The sequence below is a fragment of the Apteryx mantelli genome, chromosome 17, assembly GCF_036417845.1.
Source record: "Apteryx mantelli isolate bAptMan1 chromosome 17, bAptMan1.hap1, whole genome shotgun sequence".
Taxonomy (NCBI): domain Eukaryota; kingdom Metazoa; phylum Chordata; class Aves; order Apterygiformes; family Apterygidae; genus Apteryx; species Apteryx mantelli.
Genome location: NC_089994.1, coordinates 16,479,089 through 16,504,389, shown reverse-complemented (window position 1 = coordinate 16,504,389; position 25,301 = coordinate 16,479,089). Strand labels below are relative to the sequence as shown.

Genomic DNA, 25,301 nt, shown 5'->3' with positions numbered 1-25,301 from the left:
GCCAGTGGCGCAGGAGCAGCTGGGTCCCCACTTTGCCGGCGCCCGCCGGCTTGTTTTCCTTATATTTATCCATTTATTTATCCATTTATTTATCCATTTATTGTACTTGACGTGTCGCTCCTGCCCCCCCGATTCGGAGCGGTGGTGCTAAGGGCACAAACACCGTTCATACACAACTTACACGAGCGGGTCTGACTTTGAACAGCGGGAGGCACGGGAACGACACAGAAAACCCCCTAAATAAATCTTTATTCCTAGGTGCTGGATCTGGGCCGTGTGTTTCGGGATGGGTTTTTTTTTCTTTTCTTTTTTTTTTTCTTTCTTCTCTCTGGCTCTGTGGCAACTTGTCAACCTAGAAATTAAAAATAAAACGGTGTCGCAGGCGGGGAGAGCAGCGGAGCCTCCGCGCGCCTCTCGCAGCCCCGCGGGAGCCGCGTCCGGCCTCTCCCCGCGGCCGGGTGCCGGGGCGGCGCGTCGGACCTTCCGGCGCGCGTCCGACGGGCGCAGCTCAGCGCGGGGGGATGCGATGCAGCGGCGCGGGGCAGGCGCGTGTCGTGCCGCCTGCTCCTTTGCCGCCCTTCCTCCGTCGCGGACTCGCTTCCTCGCTTATCCCCAGGTTTGGGAGGCGGATTCGCGCCCGGACGGCCGTCGGCGGCGAGGGGCGCGGGATAGACCCCGGCGGATGGCTCGGCGCGGCAGGAGGGAGTGAAGCGGGGCTGCGTCCCGCACCCGCCTCCCGGTAAGCAGATCCCGGCGGCCGCGGCACGGCTCCCGGCGGGGCCCATCCCGCCCCCGGAGACGCCGCTTTTGGGCTGGGACGCGGTTATCCTTAGCGCGGGTGGTGCCGATGCTCCTGCCGGGAAGCGCTTAATCCAAGGGGGGGGGGGGAGCGGTGTTTTTTGGGACCGGTTTCCCGGCCGGGTGAGGGCGCGCGGTGGTGGTGTGGGGGGGGTATCGGTGTCACGAGGCCGCTGGGTCTCAGCCCGGCGCGGGCGCTGACGGCGCGCTGTGTCCGCAGCCGCCCGGCGCCCATGGAGCGGCCCCAGCGGCGGGCACGAGGCCGGCGCCCGCACCGTGCCGTCCCGCGTCCCCGGCAGCTCGCCGGCCCGGCGACCCCCCTGCCGTGACCGACCCCCCCCGCCTGCCGCCTCGGCCCGGCCATGGAGGAGCCCGGCGGCTTCGCGGAGGAGGCGCGGGAGCCGCGGGCGAAGCTGAGCCTCTCCGGCCGCAAGCTCTCGCTGCAGGAGCGCCCGCCGCCCGCCCGCTCGCCCACCGCCGCCGCCGAAACCGCCGCCGCCGCCGAGCGCTTCATCTACCCGTCGCTGCCCTACTCGCCCGTGACGTCCCCGCACGCCTCCCCGCGCCTGCCCCGCCGGCCCACCGTGGAGTCCAACCGCGTCTCCATCACCGGCTTGCAGGTGAGCGGGGCGTTCCTCCGCGGCGGCACTGCTTTTGGCCTCGTTTGCTTTGTTTTGGGGTTGTTTTTGGGTTTTGTTTTTTTTTTTGCATGACGTTTACTTCTTTTGGGGGTCGTCCTTGCGGCAGCAATTAGCCGCCTGTGGACGCGCCAAGGGGCCGTCGTTGCCGCTGGTGAAGTCAAAGCTTCCCGGCTCCAGCCGGCTTTCACGCTGCCCCGCCGGCTGCTCGGCTGCGGGGCGGAATAGGACATTCAGGGTTCGCGGGGAAAGTTTTTCCCGTGATCTAAAGGGCTCCGGCGTCACCGTTTTTTTCCCCTCCATCGGATTTGCCTCTAACGGGGCTGCCGACGCTCCGGGCGTTCGCTGCGCCGCCGCTCTCCCCTGCCTGGGCGGAAATAAAAAAAGCAAGCGAAACGCGTCGGCGAGGGGTTCGGGGCGGGCGCCGGGCTCACGCCTCGCTCCCTCCGCAGGACTGCGTGCAGCTCAACCAGTACAAGCTCAAGGACGAGATCGGAAAGGTGAGTATCCGCTGGCGCCGGTGCCGGTGCCGGCCGGGAAATGCAGGGTGCAGGCAGGCAGTGGGCTCTGAACCCTCCGCCCTGCGGCGCTTGCAGGCTCCCGGAGTTGGATCCATTGAAACTATTATAATTATTATTATTATTACTACTACTACTATTACTATTATTATTTTGTTTATTTATTTATTTTTCCCCCTCCACCCTCCCTTTGGTGAAATGGGGCATTGGAACCTTCCCCCCCCCCCGCTCCCCGAAGGAGCCCCGTGCCCGGCGCGGGGGTCTTGGGGCGCCCCGGCCGGTGGCCCACGGCTCGCGTCTCTGCCCGCAGGGCTCCTACGGGGTTGTGAAGCTGGCCTACAACGAGGACGACAACACCTACTATGTGAGTGCTGCCGGGACCGGGCCTCGGCCCCCCCCCTCCGCTGCCGCCGCCGCGAGCCCCGCGGCCGGCCCCCGCCAGCCGGCCTCACCGGCGCCTCGGCTGTCTTGCAGGCGATGAAGGTCCTCTCCAAGAAGAAGCTGATGAGGCAAGCGGGCTTCCCCCGTAAGTGGCGCCGGGTCGGGGCGGGCGGCACCGCGGGGACATTCGCTTTGATGCCTTTTCCCCTTTTTCCTGCCCGAAATCGGAGCCCTCCGCGGTGCTGTTTCCTGCCGAGGAGGATTTGGGTGCAGGACTCAGCACTTCGGCACCCCGGCCGTTCCCACCGCAGCCCCGGGCGCGCAGGTGGCTGCTTTCGCTGCCCTGCTGCTCCGTCGCCTCTCGCGCGGGCGGGTGGGCGGGCGGGCGGCAGAAAAAGCCCTCCTCGCCCCTTCCCCGCAGGCCGCCCGCCTCCCCGCGGCGCCAAGGCCGCCTCCGAAGGCTGCGTGCAACCCAAGGGGCCCATCGAGCAGGTCTACCAGGAGATCGCCATCCTGAAGAAGCTGGACCACCCCAACGTGGTGAAGCTGGTGGAGGTGAGCGGCGGGCGGCCGCCTCCGGCACTGCCGCCGCCAGGGAGGTTCGCCCGCCGGGCGGGATCGCCTTCCCCCCGGACGCGGGGGAATTTTGCAAGGGAGCCTCGCGCCGGGAACGCGGGAGCCTCGTGCTGGCAGCGCCAGCTCGGCTCCAGCAGGTTCTGCGTCTCGGAGACTTGGGTTTTGTCCCTTTTTTTGCAAACGGTCTTTTTTTCCCCCCCCCCTCCCTGCACCCAAAAGAGAACTTTGTTTTCCTCCCTGAAAGCGACCTGCAGAAATACTCTGAGAAGCTCAGCTGAGTTTTGGGGAGGAAATGACGTCCCCGAGGTTCCTGCAGAAGGGAGACCCCGCTGGGGCTTGCCGGCGGGCGCGAGAGCGGTGGCGCCGCGCGGCTCGGCCGTGGGTGGCCCCCGCGTCGCTCAGGCCTTGGCGGGAGCGCGGGAGACCCTTGAGGTTCCCGGATATTCGGTTTTGAAATTAAAGCGTTGCTAGCGGGGCTTCCGAAGGGAAACGAGGGAGGTGGCAGGCTGCAAAGCGGAGCCCTTGGCCGGGGAGCTCGGGAGCCTTCGGGAGCCCGGGGCAGATGGCTGCCGCCTGCTCCTCTTCCTCCTCTTCCTCGCCCTCGGCCTCCCTCCGGGCAGCTCTCGCTGCCGGCCCGTTCCCGCCGCGTGCCTGGGTGATCGCAGCACGGCAAGCGGGTCGGGACGTGCGAGGTGCCAGCTTTGGTCTAATCACCTGCCGTCGCACCTTCGCTTACCTGCCCGAAGCCGTATCCCGAGGCCCCGATTCACGCAGCTTCCGGGGCGGTTTGGGGCAGAATTGGGACAAATCACGACACCTCACTTGCAACACGGTTATTTTATTTTATTTTTATTTTTATTTTTGGTTCTGTTCCATCCCCGTGTCGCTTGCCGTGGCAGGTGCTGGATGACCCCGGCGAGGACCACCTGTACATGGGTAAGCGAGCCGCCGCGTCCCGGTGCCGCTGGCCGCGCGCGCGCGGGAGCATCGCTTCCTTGCCCTCGCCGATCAAGCGTGGCTTAGCTTCCCGAAGCGCAAATCGCCCCCTCCCCACCTGCCTGCGCAGATTTAAGCGGTTGGCTCAGCGCCGGCGCCGGCGCTTTTGCGGGTGGCGGGGAGGGCCTGTTTCGCGCCGCTGCCGGCGGGTAACTACGGAGGCAGCTGGCAACATCCCCTTCAAAGCGGTGCTGGGAACCCGTGCCGCATACGCGCAAAAAAAGCATTTGGGGGCAAACTGTATTTTAAGTCGCCTAAGATCCTTCCAAAGGCTGAGCTTGCTCCACGCGCGGCTCTTGGCTGAAGGCAGAAGCATCCCAGCCTGTGCGCCGGGTGCAAGATAGCATCTCCTTGTTCGCCAACGTATTATTTTCGTAATTGAGCTGTAAAAATAATTGCTCGTGTGCTGGGACTCGGCTCGCAGGAGCTCTGACCGCAATTAATCACCTTTTCCTTTGCGTTTCAGTGTTTGAACTGGTGAAGCAAGGGTGAGTACTGAATCCCAGGCCCGAAGCCGGTAAAGCGGAACAGGTCTGTACGTAGCAGATCTCCGGCGCCCGAAGCCAAATTCGGAGGCGCCAGGGAAGAGGTTAATGCCGGGCTTCCCCCCGGGGCTCGGGGCGGGCGCGTTCAAAATACGCAGCGTGGTGCATTGGGATGCTCTTGACCTTTTTTTTGGAGAATTTCCAGCCTTTTGCCCGGGGACGCAGCCGGGGTTTGGGGCGGGTTGGGGGTGCAGACGGGCCCCCGGTTGCTCGGTGTTGCGCAGGCGCCTGCTGCTCCTTCTCCCGGGGTTTTGGAGCGGGGACGGGACGGCCAAGCCCTGCCTGTGCGGCAAACCCCAGGCGCACTCGACGTGATGGCCGCGTGCTGTTGTCCCCGCTCAGCGGTGCCAGCCGGCAAAGCCCCCGGACCTTCCTCGGTGCCTCCGGAGGTGACACGAGCTCTGCTCGCCCTCTCTTGCCTTTGCAGACCCGTGATGGAAATCCCAACCCTGAAACCTCTCACCGAAGATAAGGCTCGGTTCTACTTCCAGGATCTCATCAAGGGCATCGAATACTGTGAGTGTCCATGCGAACAGGGTGGCGTTTGGGGGGTTTTGGGGAGGGTTGCGCCGTTTTCCAGCGGCGCTGTTGCAAGCCGCCGCTGTCGAGCTCCTCGCTGCCGCTGTGGTTGCAGTGCACTACCAGAAGATCATCCACCGGGACATCAAACCTTCCAACCTGCTCGTTGGGGAAGACGGGCACGTCAAGATCGCCGACTTCGGCGTGAGCAACGAGTTCAAGGGCACTGATGCCCTCCTCACCAACACGGTGGGCACCCCGGCCTTCATGGCTCCAGAGACGCTCTCGGAAACCAGGAAAATCTTCTCTGGGAAGGTATTTGGTTGCAACGTGGGGATTTTTTGGAATAACCTTCCTTGCCCGTGCTTTGTCTCCTGTTCCCGACCTAACCGCGTTTGCTTCTCCCCGAAGGCTTTGGATGTCTGGGCCATGGGAATCACGCTCTACTGCTTCGTGTTCGGGCAGGTAACGGGTGTCGTTTTTCAGCGCTGCTGGCGCTTCCCCGCGGACCCGCCGCGGACGCTCGCCCGGCCGCCCGGCCGTCTTCTTCCTTAACAGACGTTGTTGCTTTCTTCGCTGCTCTTTGTCTCTGCCGCTAGTGTCCTTTTATGGATGAACGGATCCTGAGTTTACACAATAAAATCAAGACCCAAACCTTGGAGTTCCCAGACCAGTAAGTACTCAAAACAAAAAAAAACCCCAAACAACAAAAAAAAAAACCCTCGGCCCTTGTTTTGAAGCTGCCGCGAGCTGTTTTCTCGGCGGCTGCCCGTTGTGGTTTTGCAAACTCAGCCCGCGAGCCCCCCTCTCGGCCCCGGAAAGCTTCCTTTGCGTTGAACGTGAAGGCAGCGCCGCTGGTTTGCCGCTGCCGGCGAAAGAGCAGCGTCGCTGGTGGAGATGCTCAAGCGAATGAATTCGCCGTGTCGCTCGCCGGCTTCTGGCCGGGGGGGATTCGATGCCCGTCCAGGCTGGGGGGGGTTTTGCTTCCCGGGGGGTTCGGGGAGGGACGGGGAGCGTTGCGCCCTCCCCGCGACTCCTCTCCCCTCTCTCTCCTTTCCCAAGGCCGGAAGTTACGGACTTCTTGAAGGATCTGATCACGCGGATGCTGGATAAAAACCCCGAATCGAGGATTTCGGTCCCGGAAATCAAGGTACTGGCGCAAAGCCCCGGTGTTCGCGGCGGCGTCACGCCCGTCGGGTTTGCCTCGCTCGGCTTATTCGGGAGTCACTGCGATCCCTGCAGGCTAGGTGCCCCCTCCCTGCCCGGCCCGAGGCAGGTAAGTCCCGGTTCCTTTCCCCCCCTCCTGGACCTTCTCAGCTTCGGGACCTTCGGCGCCTACAGAAGCGCGCGGCGGAAGGAAAGGCCCTGAGTACAGTATTTCCTCTGCTACCAGGAAAGTACTGTGCAACAGCCTTTCGCAGGAGATTTCTGGTCCTCCGCCCCTGCGGGACCCTGGAAGGGGCGAGAAGCTGAGAAAATGGAGACGAAGGTAGGGGGAAAGGATGGCGGGCGACTTGCCAAATCCCTTTTGCGTTCCTCCCGCAAGGGCCGAGGACTGCAGGTGCGTGGGCGAGGGCGGAGCGGGGCGTCCCGCCGCCGCCGCCCCCCGCCGCCGCGAACCGACCCCCTTTCCGGCCGAGGCTAGGGCTCGCCGCGCTCCCCCCGCGCCGCCGCTCGCCCCTCCGACCGCCGCTGGACCGCCACCGCCGCCGCCGGACCGCCGCCGCCGCCTTCGGGGTGGGGGGGGGGGCCGGGTGAGACCGGCGCTCGGCCCCGGCCCGGCGAGCTCCTGCCGGCATCCCGGCGAGGGTGCGCGCCCGCCAGGCCCCCCCCCGCCTTGTCTGAATTACAAAAAAAGAGGAAATCGTCCCTGACAGGCTGTGTTATTAATTGAAGTTACACCCCTGGGCGACCAAGAACGGCGCGGAGCTGCTGCCCACGGAGGACGAGAACTGCACGCTGGTCGAGGTGACGGAGGAGGAGGTGGAGAACTCGGTCAAGCACATCCCCAGCCTGGCCACCGTGGTGAGCGCGGGGGACGCCGACCGTCCCGGCTTTCGCTCGCTCCCGCGCCGTCGCTCCGGCCCCGGAGCCACCGGCCCGGGCAGTGGGGCGCTCGGGAAGGGCGCAAGCAAGCGGGCGCAGCGCCGGTGCTCTTTCCCCGCCGTATTTTTCTGGCAGTCAGCGGGCGGGAGCCTCCGGAGCGGAGGTTCCCACAGGTGCCCGCGAGCCTCCGTGCCGGGAGAAGCGGGGAGCATCCTTCCCCGGGCCCTGCCACGGTGTCATCGGTCTCGGGCGGCAGCGGCTCGGGAGGGAGGAGCAGCGGTATAAAATCGGGCCGGGGGTTGCCAGCGCGTGCCGAGGCAGGGTCCGGCCGGAGCGGCGGCTTTTATCCTTGCTCCGGTAGTTCCCACTGGTCCCAGGAAGCTCACACCGTGCTTGAAGCTTTGTAACTTTGCGTTTTGGGGCCAAAGCTAGGCAAACTGCCGATTCTCCAGGTTGGGTTTGGTAAACGTCAAGGCAAAACTGTGTTCATTCCTTCCTTCCCTTCTCCCCGTCCCTTTCCTGTGAACTCCTCTTTTGAGTAACCTCAGGCAACTGGAAAATTGCAGTTGCCAAATACAGGAATTGGCGAAACCTGCCTGCTGCGGGAGAAAACCTGCCCACGCGTCGTTTTGTTCTCCTTTCCGCCTCTCGCATCTAACGTGACTGTCGTTTGCGTGCTCAGCTGTTGCATTTTGAGTTTTCGGAGGAGGCTGCAGGCTTCCATGTTAAGCAGCTGGACACTTGCAAACGTATTCCCTTTTTTTCTTTTCCAAAAGAATTTGGAATGTTTCCAGTAGTTTCCTGACTTAGCTGGGCAGCAGGTTTAGACGTTTCTGTTGCCCTTGAAGGAAAGGGGTCTCGGGCAAGCAGAAACCCCCTGACAACCCCCAACCTGGTCTTGCAGATCCTGGTTAAAACGATGATCAGGAAGCGCTCGTTCGGGAACCCGTTCGAGGGCAGCAAGCGAGAGGAGCGGTCGCTGTCGGCGCCGGGGAACCTGCTGACGTGAGTGTCTTCGTCTCGGTTCGGCCCGAAAGGGCAGGACTCGCCCCGCACGAGTAGCTTTTGCGGGGTCGTGCTCTGCGTTTCCTCTTACAGCCGTGACCGTCCTGCGGGAAGCTCATCCGGGGGCTGCTAACGGCTCGGATAAATGCGAATAAATAAGGAAGCGGGTGCTCTCCCCGCCCTGCCCTCACCCTCCGTTTCACGCAGATGGGCATGTTCCTGCGTTGGGTGACTCACTGCTAACAAGACCTTATTTGTAGCTGGGAGCAGATTTGGGTCCTGCTAAAGCTAGTGGTGAAGTTCTCCTCAGGCGGGACTTCAGCACTGCGTTTTTCCTTTTTCCTTTTTCCTTCCCCCCCCCCCCCCCCTTGGGTTGCATAAGGCTTTGCAGGCTGGAGGTACCGGAGGCTGATGGAGTTTGCCGTCCTGGCAAATCAGCCTGCATCGCTTCTCCAGGCTCAGGGTAAAGACTGCGTTTTGGATTCTGGTTTCTGCCGTTGACTTGCAAAGGGCTGAATGGGAGTTTCTTGAATGAATCCCTCCCCCAACACCTCTAATTCTCCGCGGGAATCAAAGCGCTCGCTGGGTCTCTGTTAACCCTGGGCTTGTGCGCTGTGCTGGAAGCGACCCCGCGGGGAACGGCTGCGCGGCCCAGCTCCGGTGCTGCTGCTGGCCTCCGCTTCCTGCTCTTTCCCCTGCGAAGAAGCATGTTTAGTTTATTAAAATGCCCCCCAAGCTGAATGTCATCAACCTAGGTGGATCAGCTGAACGATGCGTTGGATCCTTGTCTTCTCCATGGCCAAGGCTTTAGTCTGTCCTAAAAACCAAGCAAGTAATCCTCCCAAATCCCCTTGGGGAGTGGATTTATACAAGGTATTTTCCACCTGGATGTTCACTGCGTTAAGTGCATGTCTGTGCGGAGGGATTGAACAGGACTTTAGGAAATCCTAATTAAACTCTTTTTCAGAGTTACTAAGCAAGGGTTAGGTGGTGTCTTGGCCTGTGGAAGCTCACCTTGCCCAGAGGCGACTTGTCCTCATACAAATGACTCCTGCTGCCTCCAGACTGCACCTACAACTTGCAACATGGGATTGCTTCCAAAATACATGATAAGGATTGATTCACCTGTTTTCTCGTCCATGTTCTGGACTGGAGCTGACAGTCTGACCATGTCAGAACGGCAATTTATTGTGTTACTCTTCTGGAGAGGGATCATGATATTTACCAAGCCGAAGTTGGCCAGCTCCCTTTCCAAAAATGAATCCCTTTGCCCCTTCCCAGCAAAAATGAATCCCTTCAGCCCTTCCCACCCGCTCCCATACTGCAGCCTCCACGTGAGGCTCTTCGCTGTGCGTTGGCCCAATCTCTGCGAGGTGGCATTGCTGCATCTCTCAGGTGTTCTTGGATTAGCCTTGTCATCGCGATGCTGGTTCCTCCCCAGTCTCTGCTGTCATTGCTTTTTAGTGCTTGGTGCCTGAAGGAATGGGATTGCGATTGGCATTGTGGCTTCCAGCATAGCTCTAGTCTGGGTTTGGTCCTTTTCCCTGACACTGCTTACAAAATGATGTGTTGGGAACCCAAATACAGCTTTCTGCTCCCTCTTCCCTCCTCGCCCTGGCCCAGGAAAAGAATTGCTGGTAAGGAGACTAAAATGTCTTATTTCCTTCTAAAGCAGGAAGCAAGGCAGCGAAGATAACCTGAAATGCAACGACCTGCCTGACGTGGGCGAGGAGGAGGTTCTTTCGTGAACGGCGACGTTGTGGTTCTGTTGAGCGACGTGGTCTGGGGCACCTTCTAAAGCGTGCAGCCGAGGATGACGGCTACTAACAGAGCCTCCACCAAACGCAGCATGACGTGGCGCTATTTCAGTATAATGCTGGATGCAGAGCTTACATAGCAGCATGTTGTAAGACATCCGACTACAGTACTTGTCATAAACATTGAACATCTCCGACTGCTTGGACTGCTGACTAATTGTGGGAAGGGTGCTGGCGGAGACCCGAAAGGTGAGCTATCGTGTTGAGCAGCAACAGTGCTTTGCAAAAAAAAAAAAAAAAAAAAAGCAAAAAAAAAAGCAGACAAACAAAATGCAGTTGAGACTGCTTTTACGTGGTTTTAATGCCAAATAATTTACAGGGACTATTGCCAGCGTCCCAGGGGGGATCGTGTGCCCTTCTTATACTCTATGGGCATGCACAGGAGTGTGAAGCTTTTGCAAAGTGGCATACACAACAGTAAAACTACACTTATGCACTTTGAGAGTTCACGACCTACGGGAAATGTTGTTGCATCTTTTCTTGTTGTTCTGTTTTGTTTTGAATCGACACATTTTTAACTGCATGGGAACAAAGCAAAAAAAAAAAAACCACCACCTCTTCAGCTTTTTTAAGAATGCCTACCTTTGTGAGCCAACTTGTATTAAATAGCATCTTCGGGACGTTCAGAAAGTAATGCTAATTACAGTGTTTGAGGATGCCACTTTTCCTAAGGTCTTGATGTTGGTATGACAAGAGATTCACAAGTTTAGTATTCAGTGTACAAAAGGAAAAGGTATTTAAGGGCTTAAGTTCGGTCTGAACTTTTTTTTGCTGCAGGCATATGAGTGAAAGATGGTGTTTAGCCAAATGCTTGTTTTGAACAGCAGAGGAAGCACTAACAAAAGTTTGTTTCTAAATCTTTTACTTGATCTAGATACATATATTGTTAAATATAAAATTCAGGGTAAAATCCTTCACTTCCATGTACATTACATGGTTTACTACAATTAAAAATAATACAATACTTATGCTGTTTTTTAAGTATAGACTTAGGGCTCGCTTAGAATTTAAGATCTTAATGAAATACTTAGATTAGCTAGTAATTTTCAAAGAAACTTTTCTTTTCCAAACTCTTAATTTGGATTTTTGGGGCCAATGCTATGTATTTTTTGCAAGTTCGTTACCAGTAGTTTGTGAATGCCTGTGGATCAAGGGCTTGTTAGCTGAGCTTAGTAAATTAAGTGTATACCTAATACATGGCTTGTTTCTGATGAAGAGCTCTCTCACCTTCAGTCAGATTACTCTGATGATTTTGTGGTGCTTGTAAAACCTCAGTGACATGTGGCAGGATGGACTCGGGCTTTGAGACTCACTTTCGCGGGTCCTTCGCGCTCAGACGAAGCTGGAGAAGGGCAGACGGTAGGGGAGCTGGCTGCGCGTGGCGATGCGGTTGAGGAAGGGGCTCAGGGTAGGCACAGTTGTGGCTGGAGGGAAGGCAAAGGTCGGGCTTTGTTCCTCAGTCCTGCTGCTGATTTGGCTGGGTGACCGGGAACGAGTCATTTAAAATGGCTGTGCACCTGTAAGAGGGGGATGATTCAAATGTCCCGGCTTCCTAAGGGACTGTCAAGGCTTAATGCTTTGGCCGAAGGAGGAAGGCACTATATGAGATCCATAAGCCACTACATGAGATTTTTCCTTGGTGGTATGATCTCTGCCTACCAGCTCTGGCGGCAGCTGCCCTGCTGTAGGCGTCTAGAAGTGACTGTTATGTTGCCGTCCTTGATCTTGTGCACAGCAGCAGCGCGCTGATGGTCTTGGTCCTGCTAGAGTCAGCCCTGACCCCCGACCGCTAGTCACGCCAGGCCTCTGTTAGTCTGGCCCGTGTTGAGAAGCGCACGGGTGCCTGCGCAAACTGGCCCTTGTTCAGGAGGGCCCCTGCCCCTTTTGAGCGCACAAAGCAATGCTTCCCCTAGATCTCATTTTATTACCAAAAAAATTGTACTGCTGGCCTTTCTCCAAAGCCGGTGACTACGGCTTCTGCAGAGGTTCGTGCTTTAGGAGCAGTACTACGGAGTCTGAAGCCACGAGATGCACGGTTTTCCTCCCAGTTTGGTCTGAGGCTATGCCAAAGCTCTGCATCTTCAGATATGGGAAAACCAAACAGGTAACGGATGGCAGCACTACTTCTGCTGCCTACTCCCCCCCCCCAACCCCCCCAGCCCAACCCACCCCCAAACGAGACTTTTTGTTGTGGAAATAATTGATTGAGAATGGTCAGTTTGGTTCTGTAGCCTTGTAAGTGGACTTATTCGGGGGGGGGGGGGGGAGGGAATCGGACTGCTTGTAGCCATTGCAGAGTAATGTGTGTGGCATGTTTTTTGTTAAAAGTGAGTGAGCTGTAGAGATGCTTAGTGCTGAATATCTCCATTTTTGTGATTTGGCAAGTGCCTAGCAAGATAGTTTAAACTTACTAAACAGGCTTGCTAGGTACAATGCAGCTTCCAAACAGAATAACCTACCCCAGTTCCTAGGTGCCCAACCGCATGGTTACTGGGCTTCAGCTAGTAGCATGGATCAGTGTCTTAAGGCCAGGGTGGTGGGCTCGGTTCGTAAGCATCCAAAAGCTCAGCACTTCTTTAAAACGCACCTCAAAATGACTGCCTGTTAGTGCCAGCTCCAGTAAGGCTGCAGCCAAATGCACGTTTCTGAACGAAATTTGATGTAGGTTTCCTTGTTGATTAGTTCTGGTGAAAGTATAAACCTTGGATGTGTGAGGAAGACCTCTTATCTAAATGCATGACCTGTTAGAGAAGCTGTACTGTATATACAAATCTGCTCAGTTCTGTATCTGCTGTTTAGTAGTCAAGCTAGTTTTTTTCTTATAGTGAAGTACACATTTTGCTTGTGCCTTGGAACTGGGTTACAGCTTGATTTTTTTTTTTTTTTCCCCAATTCCCTTCCTTTTAAGCAAGCCCAGCGCTGACTGTATGGTTACTGCTGGGTACTAAGCCTTTTTGGCTCTGAAAGCACACGGGAAAGTGCTAAGGGGAAACCAGGCCTCTTGTCTTGAGTAGTTTTTCTTGGTTGGACCCCCTATTCCTATCAGGCAATTGATCTGTTTCTTTTCTAAGGTCCTGAAACTATTGCTGATTTTTATACTGTTTTGTTTAATGACCGAGGCTTGTGTTTCATTCCTACCCCTTTATTATGCATTTAACTTTATCAGGTGTATCAAGTTTAAATACTGTGTATTTATCACTTTTAAATTATATTACCTAAGAAAAAAAAAATAGGTGTTTTTTTCCACACAGCTGTTCAAGCTTCTCTGTACGAGTTGAAATAAACAACATGCAACCAAACCCGGAGTTAGTGTATCAAGTGGAGTCATTATCTCATTTTACCAGTCTTTCTTTATCAAGCTATAGGAGTTTGCTTTTTGGCGGGGGGGGGGTCTGATAGCACCTTCCCCTGCTGCTGTAATCTGGTACGCTACTGTTATTGGGAATTACGGCCTTGGAAGAGACCGCAATGGCTCTAGCCATTGCATAAGTGAAACTGAGCCAGTCACACTTGCATACTGCAGAGCTCGCTCTTGGAAAAGCAACTGTTTTGAGTTGTTACTCTCAGCTTAGTGCTCAGCAGTGCTGGGCAGATGATATCAAGCTAAAGAATGAAACAAAACTGCTCCGTGGCACCAGGTAATGCTGCAGCACACCCCCCAGCACTGCTGGAAAAAGATAGCAAAATGCCAGCCAGGATGACTGAGGTCTGGAATAGCTCCCAGAGCTCTGTAATGCTAGAAAAGGTTCAGAGAAAGGAAGAGCTGTTCTTTGCATGTCAGTGCTCTCACTAGAGAAGCTCAGGGCCACCTAAAGACAACAGGCAACAGATGCACTTAAGTCGAACTGAGCAAGCACATTAAATGCCCAGATAGAGGGTCTGGGGGTGCAAAGTCCCTCAGTCCCTCAGTGTGGAAGGTACGCCAGGGAATATACTAACCTTTGGCTAAGGCAGTGCTAGGCTAACCCATCCTGGCCCCTAATTTCTAAGTCTTTCCCCTTGGGTAAGGTTTTAACTCACATGAACTTCCTCCAATGCAACAGCCACGGACAAGATGAACCATCTGTCCTGCAAATGGACACGACCTTTGGACCTGTCTGTTAGGAGAACCAGGTGGAGCAGATGCCTTAGGTGTCACACAGCACCCTTGCTGAGAGAGTCAAGAGGCAAAGCTGAAAGCAGCACTGGCTTTGATAGCTCCCTAGTAAGAGTTTCTGCCTGTGTAAAGTGAAGGCAGTTAACTGGCGCTAATCCTTTTGGGCCCTGGGGAAGAAAAACAGCTTGCAGGCCTCCAAGATGACTCATAGAGGGTAGTACTTTATTAAAAATGAAAGTCAATTTTAAAGTAGTAGCATAAAAATAGTCAAACTGGGGGGGGGGGGAAATCTCATAACCAGTAAACCATTCACCTAAAGCCATTCACTATTGTAACACAATAAAATTAGACACTGTTTTGTCTCAGTTTGTGGCCACTGGAGCATGGAGACACAATCAAATATTGGGTACAGTCTTAACTAAACATCATGATCCTTCACAGTAAGGAAAAGCGATTTGATAACAGCCAGGAGCTGCTCTCCCGAGGCTAGGCGACACCTGGCAGGGGCCTTGTTCACTCTAAGGAAGAATCTGTATCTGTTAAGGGCTTTGCAGCTCTCTGCTACCAGTGAACTCGGAGAAAGGTGGATTGTTGAAATGACCATGACAGAGCAGTCCCTGGCCCAGGCTTAGTTTGTGCAGAGGCCTGGCACAAAAGCACGAGGCTCCATATGTGCTTTGCTCAATTACCCTGGAAAGACAGCAGACAGGAAGCGGATTCATTTCTTCTCTTTGGGGGTCGGCTCGGGCCAGCAAAGGTGATGAGTAGTGACTAGGGTCAGTTGTTCCCTCTTTCCTTCTCCCAAAGAAGGTGGCGAGTGTCTTATGGCAGGTTCAGAGTAACATTCACAGCAGCAGTTCAATTCAGCAGTTGGTGCTGCAGAGCAGGAGGTCAGGAGTTTGTTCCATATGTCTCACTGCCACCCTGTAAGAATTAGAGATTAGTTCTCTGCTAGAAACTGTGTCTAAGCAGCATCACAGCCTGTTTTACCTGGAGAGACTGGCCTTTGATAGACTGCCAGAAAACTGGTGTCTTTCTGCCCCTTCCTCTCACACAAAACCTCTCTGTACAGGGAATCTGCTCTCATGCAGTTGGACTCAGACCTCACATCTCCAATGCCAAAAGGCCTTTTGAGTCAGAAATCCACCCTCTGCAGCACCATCTCCCACTACTCATGGGATTGCAGGGCAGAGCTCTACCCTTAGCACCAGCCAAGCAACCCCACAAGGGACAAAGGAGGCCTAAAGCCTTCTCCTGACCAAAAGGATCATTTAGCTCCTTAAGGGAGGAGCCAGCGAATACCGGCACATTTCATGGCTTTGTTCAGAGCATCAGGAGCCCTTGCAGAGACCAAGAAGGAATGATTTGATGGGGACAGAACAGTTGTCTGCAGTATGCAGGAGGCAACTGCCAAGGACTGCAACCCAGAAGAGGGGCGCAGTGGGAGTGTGACAAGTTCTTGTGAACATACACTTCCCTCTTCAGGAGTGGTTACCCAGGAAACATGACATCATTATTTCTTTCTAGTGTTTCTCCCCTTCACAGATTTGAGGTAGAAATGAGCTTCTCCGAGGAAGACAGAATTTCCTCAGCGCTGTGGTACAAAGTCCGTGTTTGCCGTCAGCTTCACGCATCCTGTTTCAGAGAATCCCTCCCAAGTCAGAGGAGAAAGCAAATTTGACTTCACTCTGCCTTCATGCTGCTTACCAGTTCATAATCCTCCACATATTTGTATTTCTTCTCCCGATAGTAATATCTCTTCTTCATGCAATACAGGACAACAATGTCGCATAGGACGGTTGCCTAAGTGGAGATTGAAAGAGTTAAGATAATGATCCTCAGAGCTGAGGCACCAAATCAGAATTCAGTCCAAGTGCAGACAGTGTCACTTACCACTCCAAACAGCGCTAAGCCAGAGCCAATGTTAATCATGGTAGGAATTACGTCAAATTTTCCTGCCTAGAAGACAGTTACAGGGGTGAATGGGGTTTTTTTAGCATCTCTGAAAGCCCTTGCCCCAAGACCGCTAGGAATCAAGCTGCCCTACCTTTCCAAACACTAGGATATCAAAGCGGATGCCATAAGCTTTGGCAAGTGTCCGTGATTCAGTGCCATTCTGATCCTTGTAGTATTTTGCAAACCTGAAGAAAAGGTGGGTCAAAGCTTAGCTGGGAATTTCGGGGTTGCTTAAGTAAGTGAGCCTCATGCAATACCCAGCTGTGTCTCCCATCCCAAGAGGATGGGCTGAATATGTGTACTTCCAGAGTCAAGCCACAAACAATGGAGGGAGATTACATGCAGGCAAGCGCATTTAAGGAGAAAAGCCCAGAACAGACTAGCTTAAGACAGCCACTAGCATCAGCCAAGTCAGGAGACTTCTGAAGTATAGGGAGGGGAACAAGTGAGCTTTAGCAGGGAAGGGGAAGGACGGAGGGGAGAAAAGCAGCTACACGTTAGCCTCATCTTCCTCGGACAGGGGCAGACAGGAGGCTGCAGGAGTGCAGGCAGCCACGAGAGGGCAGGGTCGGGAGCAGGCAGCGAGGCAGCGGCACCGCAGGCAAAGGCAGCTCCTTGACCGGCACAACGTGACTCGCAGGCAAATGATAGGGAAAAGGAGAACAGAACAAATAAGTGAGATCAGACTTACTCCGTCACAGGGTTGACTAAGCCAGGAGGAAGCAGAGAAAAGGGTGGAAGAAAAGAAGAGTGATTAGCATGGGGCTGCACCACGTTCTGGAATTAGCAAGAGCACTTCAGAGCCCGCACCAGCCAGGCGGCCACGTCCTCCAGCTCCTCCAGCCTGTCTGAGCACAGCACCAGCCCCGCAGCCTCAGCACGCCTGACACCCACGCACCTGCAGACCTGACACCTACCAAACACACCCTTGTCCTGTCAGCTTTCTCATGACAGCAGTCTCCCACCACATCCTGAAATAATCCTCCTTGGTTCCTGTTTGAAGGAGGGATTGTGCAGACCCAAGATCACAGCCCTGGATGGCAGTAAACTCACACAAGTTCCACCAAAAGAGATTCCCTGTGCTAACAGAGTCTGTGATTTTAGAAACATGCATAGCCCTGCGCCCTGTCTCCTCACAAGCAGGATTGTGACCAGTCCATATTATTATAGCTCCGAGCCCCTGTTGCAGCTAACTACCCGGCTCTGCACTCACTGATTTACTGGAGGTGCTGGACCTATCCATACTGGGCAGAGTTTATATTGTGGTGCTGTATGCCAAAAGGATACTCCTGGTGCAGATTTTGTCTTCAGCTGACAGACCCACTTTCTATAATGGTTAGTGGAGAGTTTTTCCTCATATTTTTGCATACTGAAGGAGGCCCCTCACTCTCCCACCCTTACACACTCCACCCTCAAAGACTGCCCTACCAGTACACCTTGAGATGATCAGTTCTCACACTGACACGCCACAGGAGGCCAGCCCGAACGGTCTCCTAAGTGCTGATGCGAGTATGACTCAGGCAATCTGATGCAATCAGTGGAACTTCACTGACCTCCCCCTCTGCTATGACTTATACACAGTGAGGATCGACATGCTCTAAGTTTTATAGCATCGGAGAAACTCCCCAAGTAATCTACCTCCAAGGCGAGGACCTGACCAGGTCAGAAGAGTGCAGGCAGCCTATATCACTGTCCTAGTGGCAGACTGAGCCACAGGGACAGCAGGGCCACCTTCCACAGCCACATTACCTGAAGTTGTATCCAGGCGACACAGTGTGGGCAGAGTCCTTGCTGTCAAGGCGGCGGAAGGAGTACCTTGGCACACAGTGGGAAGCAGCTCTGTCAAGGTTGCAGTCCCAGTTGATCTGCAGCCCCATGACTCCACCCTGCAGAGCAGAAGAGAGGAGAGGAGAAGGTGAGCAGGAGACTCCAAGTGGCTGGCTGGTCAGCCTAGCAGAAGGCTGCCTGCTAACCAGGACCCTGATTTACCAGCCCATATCATGGGCCAGTCAAATGCTTTTCCCCTCTGCCACAGGAGGTCTTTACTTTGCACTTATCCCCACCCAAATCAGCCAAGAACAAATATTTAAGTAGAATCTACTCCAGCCCCCCAGCCAGAGGTACTCTCCCTCTTGCAGCCACTCTGTCCTGTAGCTCATGCCACCAGGCACAGGGGAACACCACCTACCGCTCCTCTTCTACGCAGCAAAGCCCTGAGAGAAGGATCTGCCAAATACCTCCACAGCCATTTCCTGGAAGTTCTGCCCTGCAGCTTCAACTATTTTCCCTAAACGAAAGATAGGACAGAAGGGATCTGTCTGGGAGTCATAGATGCAGTTCTTGAGGTAGGTGGAGTTGATAGTGGGGAGGATGTTTCGCCTACAAGGGAACAGAGAGAGAGAGAGAGAGAGAGAGAGAAAGATCTGTTACATCTTCTTCCCACTTCTCCTGCTCCCCTTGACTTGACTTGAAGAGCCCAGATAGTGCTGTGCCTCACACACTACTTACTTGCTGAAGTTGAACTTAGGATACCAAATGTTGTTCTTCACTAGAATGGTAAAGTTCTCAGCTTCTTGTAGGAATGCTGGTCTGCAAAACAACAGGGAAAGTAGGAAAGTTTCACTCCTGTCTTCACGAACCTCATGACACCACAGCAATATCCCAGTGGGGACAGTTACTCTCCTGACTGAAGAGGCATTTGTCCAGTACTCATGCTCTGTACAGACATAGAACAGGATGCTCTAAGCTCCAAGGAAGCTGGATGACAAACTAGCAGGCTTTAATCCTATGCTTACTGAAACGACTGCAGAGGCAAACTCTTTAACGCCATGTAGCTCTGAATCACAGGTAATAGCTCTGCTAGGCAGTCCTTACCGCACAGCCATGGGTAGTGAAGAGGGCATCACTCAGAGCCACTGAAGATGAAGTTTATTTCAACTGCTCCATGTTACTCATCTGACCTGATGAAACTGTCTCCCACAGTGCTGGTGAGTCACAGCTCTCACCCAGCTGTGCACAGAGCTGGCTTTGGAAAGCATGACCCACTGTGACTGTTCCTTCCCATAGGCAGTGACAGCTCTCGTTTTTTCCCCCCGCTCCCACACTTTTCCCCTTGTGGCCCTGCTTGGTTTATCTGTCACAATATCTGCAGGGTCTTCGATGATCACCTCTTCAGCTTTACCCAACTGGAGCCCATAGGGAGAAGTATCAGCTGTAGCCTGCCTGGCTGTATGCTGCTGGCCTCCTCTCAAGAGGGTCAAGGCAGAGGAGGAAGACAGGGCACTCACTTGGGTATATAAGAGTCATTCTCCACAGGGCACCATGCAAAGATCTCACAGGTCTTGATGCTGCTGTTATATGGTACACACTTCCCAGTCTGAATGCCTGGAAAGACATGAAAATGGAGGCACTAACAAGCAAAAAACAAAGAGGTAATATTTGCCCTGTCATGTCTCCTCACTGCATAAGGTGAGAGCAATCTGCTCAGAGGTGAAAGTGTCACTACCCAAGCCCCTCATTATCTTCCAGTGCAATTTGTAGCACAAGCTCAGAAAGAGAGGCATCAACTCCTTTTCTGAGTCAAATCCTTAATTATGCATGTGAAATACTGCTTCATGGACCTGAGGTCCTGAAAAAGCCCTCCACTGTTTGCTAACTCGCCAAGCACTCATCTGTCCAGCTTCTACCCAGCTCAGCAGGAGTCTAAACCCATCTGCTCTCCCCCAGAAGAAAGACCTGGGGTCCCTTTTAAGTTCTGAGATGCGAGAGAGTGAGAGCAAGGGGACTCAAGCGAAACACAACTGTCTTCACAGGAGGGAAAGCACAACCCAGAGATAGCACAACACAGATTGAAAGGAGCCCCTGCAGCAGGCTTCCTACCATTGCTGTGGGTGCCAACGTATCCTGGAGCACAGTCCTCCTTTGTCGTGCATATTGTTTTATCATCTGGAAGCTGGAGAGGAACAATAATAACACTAAACTGCAGAAACTCTCCCTCCCCACACACTCTCACTCACAGAGATCAAAATTAGATCCTTCTAGAGCCAAGCAGATCTTGTACCTACCTCAGGGCAGTGGCCTTGTGTCTGGTTCAATGTGAGTATTACATTTGTCATGACAAACACAGCGTTCTCTCCCTGAACATGCAAAACAAGAAGGAAATTTAAGAGTGATAATTTGCAAAGAATAACCAAAGTGCTGCCCCAACTGCCTTTGCTGACAGAGCCCAGGTGGCCCTGACAAGCAGACTTGCTTTGGACAGTGCAGGTTTAGCACTAAAGGAACAGGTTCCCACTGTATCACCTGATGCCAGTGCCTTTGGGCAGAGGAAGGAGCGCGAGACTAGTAACCCTTTCTGTTCTCCTTCTTGGCCACAGTTTCCTCATTAACATTATGAAAACAGAGATCACAGAGCTCCAGTAGCATCATGAGGCAGGAGCAGAAACAAGGCTCCCACTGCAAGCTTGAGCCGAACACCCAGTATGTCTCCCCTCTGCCAATATCTACTGGAAATTTGACCAGTCTTGGTTTGTTTCTGCAGGGAGCACCACCTCCATTACTTTCAGATCCCTATGGTTGGAGATCTGTTGTTTGTTTTTGCACCACTGATATGTAAATGCAATCATTCAGCCAAAATGTGGCTAAATCTGTCACTTTTTCTGCACCACATGTCATGCAGACAGAGTGAACCGTGACCGGCAGCCTGGCCATGCCTGCAAACGCTGAAGGCCACGTATTGCCTGTTAGGCGTAGATTCCCACAGACACAACGTCAATCAGTAACTTAGAGCAACGCTTCCTGTTAAGTTCCGGATCAAGTGACTTGCAGATTATTCCTAAGGTTTCTGCCAACAAGTTAACGTTGAGCTGTTTGCTTTAGAGAAAAGTAGGAGAGAGGACATGTGGTTACTGTCACAGCTTTTTTCCTGAAGCCTGCAATATTCTCTCCCCTACACACTCTCTCTCCTTGAAACAAGTTTCCCCTAGGAACTGCAAATGCTCAGCCTGATCTGGGACAAAGTAAAGCTGCTTCATTTGCTACATCCTCTTGTATAAGGACCACACTGGAGCAGAAGCTGCTCCAGACCTCAGTGGACTTGGGCAAAGCAGTGGCTGTTTGTTAGAAAACCCTCCTGCCGCATGTGAAAGTGGTTCATACCTGAGGAGGGATGACATAGTCAGCTACATCCCAGATCCTGGCTCCCAAGCTGGACGTGTTTGTCAGAGTTACTCCTTTCACCTTTGTGGTTATAGAACTGACCACAGAATCTGTTTCCTGATAGCCCTTCTCCCACAGAAAGACCCAGCTGCAAGAGAAGGATTGCAAGAAAAAAAAACAACAGACAAACACCATAAGCTATCACAGGCAGTAGGAATTTCTCCTTTTCCCCCTGGTCACTTGAAAGGGCCAGTCCAAATAGTTTCACACTGCTTTCCTATGAAAGTGTCACAGGACTAGCAATCTCCCTGCTGATTTTTTCAGAGTGGTTTGGTACTGTTGATCTTCTTCCAACCCTTTTTTTCCCAGATGGTTGATAGTCCCAGCTTCTACAATACTGAGACCCCAAACTTTTGTAGTAGGAAAGAAATCTAGTTCTGATGCTTTTCAAGAAAAGCACACAAATACCTAAGAACCAGAATAAAGAGGAAGCAAACACAGAGCCCAAGTTTGGAGTTTCAAATTTGATTTTAGGCCTGACTGGAAGCGGTTCATGTCTGGGTTCAGTCCCACGACTGCACATGTGCATGCACACACACACACACACATGTACACCAGGTGAAGATCATTTCAGAAGAGAGAAAATATCACAGGGCTCCGGAGCGCTCTCCCCTCTTGAGGGCAACCGTCCTGCCTGCGGCTGCCTCTAAGCAGACCTACAACCACCAGGCAAACATCAGGCCGCCCAGTTCAACTCTCAGTAGAGTCAGGATGGCTCCTTACTGCTATCTAGGAGTTGGATGAGGCCCTTCAGTTCTGGTTTACATGGTCTCTTTTGGGACTATTTAGGGATTGAACCAGATAGGAAGAGATCTCCTTTTCTTGTGCATTAATGAATGAGAGGGTAAGAGATAAAGAGGACACTCGACATTAACCCTCCCAGCAAGAGGAGAGGAATAGAGAGGCAAGAAAGCAATTCTGAACTCCCAGCATGACCAGTTATTGACTTTCATGGCTTCAAGTTACGTAATAAGTACACTTTTGAGGTTTCAACTGACATTTAGTGTAAAAGCTATACAATCACATCCTTTGCTGCTATACAATCACATCCTTTGCTGCCAGTGAAGGACTGATCTTTTTAGAAAGCATCTCAGGACAAGCGGAAATTAAGTTTAAATTTATCGCTTGCACAGATGTTTCATATTTTTTTTAAACCAGAACAGCCCACAGTGAGAAACCAGTAAAGGAGGAAGATGTTACGTGCAGCAAAATCTTTGCTACCATGAGCAGCGAGAGCAGCCCCAATTTCCTCCTTGTTCACAGGGATGGGACTCAGGAATAGCTCTACCAGTGCAACACTAACCGGTGGCCTCTTCTGAGCTCAACCACCACAAATAAACAAGAGGCTGTCCCACCACTTGGTGGTCAGGTCTTTCCTCATGAAGTTAAGAAAACTTTTTTTTTTTTTTTAATATTGTGGGCTTTTTTGTTTGGCTTGGTTTTTAAAATTAAAAACCTCCTCCTGCGTCCACTTTTACCCTTCTTGTGCTGACAACTTTTGACTGAAGCTCTAACCCGCTTAAGAACCGGCTCGTTTGGTGACACCACGGTGTCACTGATGACACCGGGCAGGGGACATCTTTGAGGGGCGCTGGCCACCGAGCGGACAGTGGAAGCCACCCTGGGGCAGCGCTCCCGCCGCTCCCGCTCGCTCCTCCGCCCGGAGCGGGGCGGCGGGAGGGAAAGCCGCTGGGCCCGCCATGCCGCTCACACCCACTGCAAGTGCTTCACCTGCCGGACTGCGAGCGGCAGGGACCCCGTGGCTGCCCACGAAAGACGAAGCACTGACCCGTCCCTGGGGTTCGCCTGACGTTTTTTCCACGTGAAACACCTCTAAAATCCTTTCTTTCCAGGACCCCCCCCACACACACACACACTTAGGTTATACAATCCACGTCAGGTGTTTTCTTCACTTTTAACGAGGCACCGCCAAGCGCCGGCGTCGGCGGCCCTTTCCCGCCCCCGAGGAGCGGCCATGTCGCGGCCCCCGGGGGCGCCCGGCGCGGGAGCCTCCGCCGGCCCCTGAGGCGGCAGCACGGGGCAGGGCAGCACGGGGGCCCCTGAGGCGGCGCCGCCCGCCGCGCTCACCCGATCACGTAGGCGAGGATGGCGAGCTGCACCAGGCGGTTGACGAGCCCCACTTTGCGGCTCCGGATCAGCACGATGCGGGGGGTGTCGTACTCGAAGAGGAAGCTGTAGAAAGCGCCGCAGGACACCATGGCGGCGGGAGGGAGGGAGGAAGGAGGGAAGGAGGGAGGGAGGGAAGAAGCGGCGCCGCCGTTCTCCGACCTCCCGCCCCGCGGCGCCTCATCCGCCCCCTCTCCCGGCTGCTCTACGCGCTGCGCGGAGCCCCGCGGGGCGCCCCGAGGCCTGCGCCGGGGCCCCGCTGCCGCCGCCGAGCTGAGCCGGGCAGGGCGGCGGAGGTCCTGCCTGCGGGGAGGCCCCGTGCGCCAAAAACGGGGGTTAAAGGAAGGAGCTGGGCTCCTGCGGCGGCGCTCCCGGGGGCGGCTGAGGGGTTGGGTCAGCCTCGGAGGATGCTCTCGTGGTAGGTGCTGAGTTTGGGGGCTTTTTCCTCTCCCCCCCCCCCAAGGGAGCTCGCACTACATAAAAGCAGTTCATTGCAGGACTGTTTCCTCCACCAGCCTGAGCTTTTCCTGCGCTGCTCCTTGTTAGCAAGCTTATGGGTTTTTTTTTCACCTCTCTTAGCCGCTCTTGAACCTCATGAGGTTAGCAAAAATTTAATAAAGAAGAAAAAAGTGGGGATACCTTCCCCCTTACCCACTAATTCTGCTTCCAAGCTTTCGGCCAGAATCACAGCAACTGGAGCCTTTCCTTTCCATAAAGGAAACAGGTAATTCCCCCACTGCCTTATTCCAGCTGTAGAGCTTCCTGCTTGTCTTTTGAGACTCACCGTAGGGTTAGGAGAATTCACGGGCACCAGGACAGAACCTTTTGCAAGATGCTTCTGAGATGCTGAAGGGAAAGAGTTTTATCAAATAACAAAAACAGCACAAAGAAAAACAATTCCCAAGCTCCTAGTATATACAAAAAAGATTTGGGAAACAAACCTTTTCTGGTGTTCTTCACACGTCATTGATAAGCAAAAAAGAGACAAGATTGATTTATGATTTTTTTCCAAGAAACCTTTGAAAGGAGCTTTCCTGGCCAGCATCCTTGTAATTGTTTATATGGACACCCCTTCTTCAGAAGTCTGGACACTGGGAGCGCGATGAGATCATGACTTTAGCCACCTGCTCCCCCAGAACAGCCCAAAATGACCAGCAGTCAGAGAGAGGAAAGAGAAGAGCTGTTTTCAGCAAAGGCAAAAAGGACAGAACAAACATGCGGGGGTCAGATGGTCGCAGAAAGATGCCAAATAGTTTTGAGCAGCCCAAAACATATAACCTGAGAGAGAGGGATTTTCATTGCGCAAGGGAAAATAGTAATGAAAATCCACCAAAACAGCAACCAGCAGGTTCAAATCATCTGTTGTGCTACTTGTTGTCTCTCCTGACACTTACTCCAGCATAAGCACCGTGGACTCAGCTGTGGGTTGGGAAGAGAGCAGAATTTGAACCAGGCAATAATCATAAACATAGCATGACTCCAGTGCTGCTCCTGTTCCTGATGGAATCAATGTGGGATTTGTTCTACAGAGATAATTGGTGATTGTGTCCAGATGCTGTTTTGCAGACAGGATCTTGCACTGCCTGTGCTCCATACTGCCCAGACAGGAGTCAGCTGTTACCTGGAAGCCTGCTGCAGTCAGCTCTACACTGAGTGCAAGCTAGTACGTCTCACAAGAAGCTGGACGGATGACCTCAGGAAGGGGCCATCCTAACACCGAGACATAACTTCCAGTCGGCTCAGGGCAAGGACAGAGCATCTGCCTGCGAAAGATAGCAGAAGCATACCTAAGACTGTTACCTTCCCACTCCCGATGAGCAAGTCTTCTTGGATTTCAAGGATTTGTCTTCTGACAGAATTCATCTAAACTATAAAAGCAGAGAGCACCACCTAATTCCACCTGATGCTGAGCTTCCCAGCACGGTGGTTATAGTTACTATGAGGGTAATGATGATGTTTTTGTAGGTAAAGCATTAGAAAGAGATTAAGGGAACTGAAAAACTGGCTGCGGGCATTTAAGACATTGCAAAACCATTAAAGAAACTCTGACTCAGCTACATATTTGT

At 53.7% G+C, this 25,301-nt stretch overlaps 2 protein-coding genes across 4 annotated transcripts; one reads left to right on the top strand and one right to left on the bottom strand.

Moving 5' to 3' along the window:
- Positions 1 to 1,160: 1,160 nt before the first annotated feature.
- CAMKK2 (calcium/calmodulin dependent protein kinase kinase 2) lies at positions 1,161 to 13,138 on the top strand. The gene is made up of 16 exons (XM_067307341.1): positions 1,161 to 1,418; positions 1,889 to 1,936; positions 2,265 to 2,318; positions 2,429 to 2,480; positions 2,757 to 2,890; positions 3,811 to 3,847; positions 4,374 to 4,395; positions 4,880 to 4,968; positions 5,087 to 5,286; positions 5,383 to 5,436; positions 5,571 to 5,644; positions 6,034 to 6,121; positions 6,365 to 6,460; positions 6,868 to 6,996; positions 7,922 to 8,022; positions 9,698 to 13,138. The coding sequence occupies exons 1-16, from the start codon at positions 1,161 to 1,163 to the stop codon at positions 9,768 to 9,770; spliced, it is 1,509 nt and encodes a 502-aa protein (XP_067163442.1). The 3' UTR covers positions 9,771 to 13,138.
- A 994-nt stretch (positions 13,139 to 14,132) lies between these two features.
- Positions 14,133 to 23,661, bottom strand: P2RX4 (purinergic receptor P2X 4). 3 transcript variants are annotated; one of them, XM_067307064.1, is made up of 12 exons: positions 23,197 to 23,661; positions 21,049 to 21,196; positions 19,956 to 20,027; positions 19,771 to 19,843; positions 19,179 to 19,275; positions 18,400 to 18,480; positions 18,129 to 18,270; positions 17,641 to 17,777; positions 15,983 to 16,076; positions 15,829 to 15,894; positions 15,643 to 15,738; positions 14,133 to 14,859 (listed from the first exon to the last, which is right to left on the bottom strand). In XM_067307064.1, the coding sequence occupies exons 1-12, from the start codon at positions 23,325 to 23,327 to the stop codon at positions 14,827 to 14,829; spliced, it is 1,170 nt and encodes a 389-aa protein (XP_067163165.1). In that variant the 5' UTR covers positions 23,328 to 23,661; the 3' UTR covers positions 14,133 to 14,826. The 3 variants fall into 3 exon arrangements, 2 of the variants coding, with proteins under 2 accessions (XP_067163165.1, XP_067163164.1); XM_067307063.1 differs by lacking the exon at positions 15,983 to 16,076 and adding an exon at positions 16,583 to 16,598 and having other exon boundaries at positions 23,197 to 23,399; XR_010885929.1 differs by lacking the exons at positions 14,133 to 14,859; positions 15,643 to 15,738 and adding an exon at positions 16,809 to 16,884 and having other exon boundaries at positions 23,197 to 23,400.
- Positions 23,662 to 25,301: the final 1,640 nt, after the last annotated feature.

Bases quoted from the DNA above. Each gene is read 5' to 3' on its own strand.
- CAMKK2 (XM_067307341.1), top strand. From the start codon at position 1,161: ATGGAGGAGCCCGGCGGCTTCGCGGAGGAGGCGCGGGAGCCGCGGGCG. The intron at 2,481-2,756 runs GTAAGTGGCGCC...CCTTCCCCGCAG, and splicing joins GAGGCAAGCGGGCTTCCCCC to GCCGCCCGCCTCCCCGCGGC. The intron at 5,645-6,033 runs GTAAGTACTCAA...TCCTTTCCCAAG, and splicing joins ACCTTGGAGTTCCCAGACCA to GCCGGAAGTTACGGACTTCT.
- P2RX4 (XM_067307064.1), bottom strand. From the start codon at position 23,327: ATGGTGTCCTGCGGCGCTTTCTACAGCTTCCTCTTCGAGTACGACACC. The intron at 18,271-18,399 runs GTAAGTAGTGTG...GTTCCCTTGTAG, and splicing joins CCTAAGTTCAACTTCAGCAA to GCGAAACATCCTCCCCACTA. The intron at 16,077-17,640 runs GTAATGTGGCTG...CCTTTTCTTCAG, and splicing joins TCGCCTGGATACAACTTCAG to GTTTGCAAAATACTACAAGG.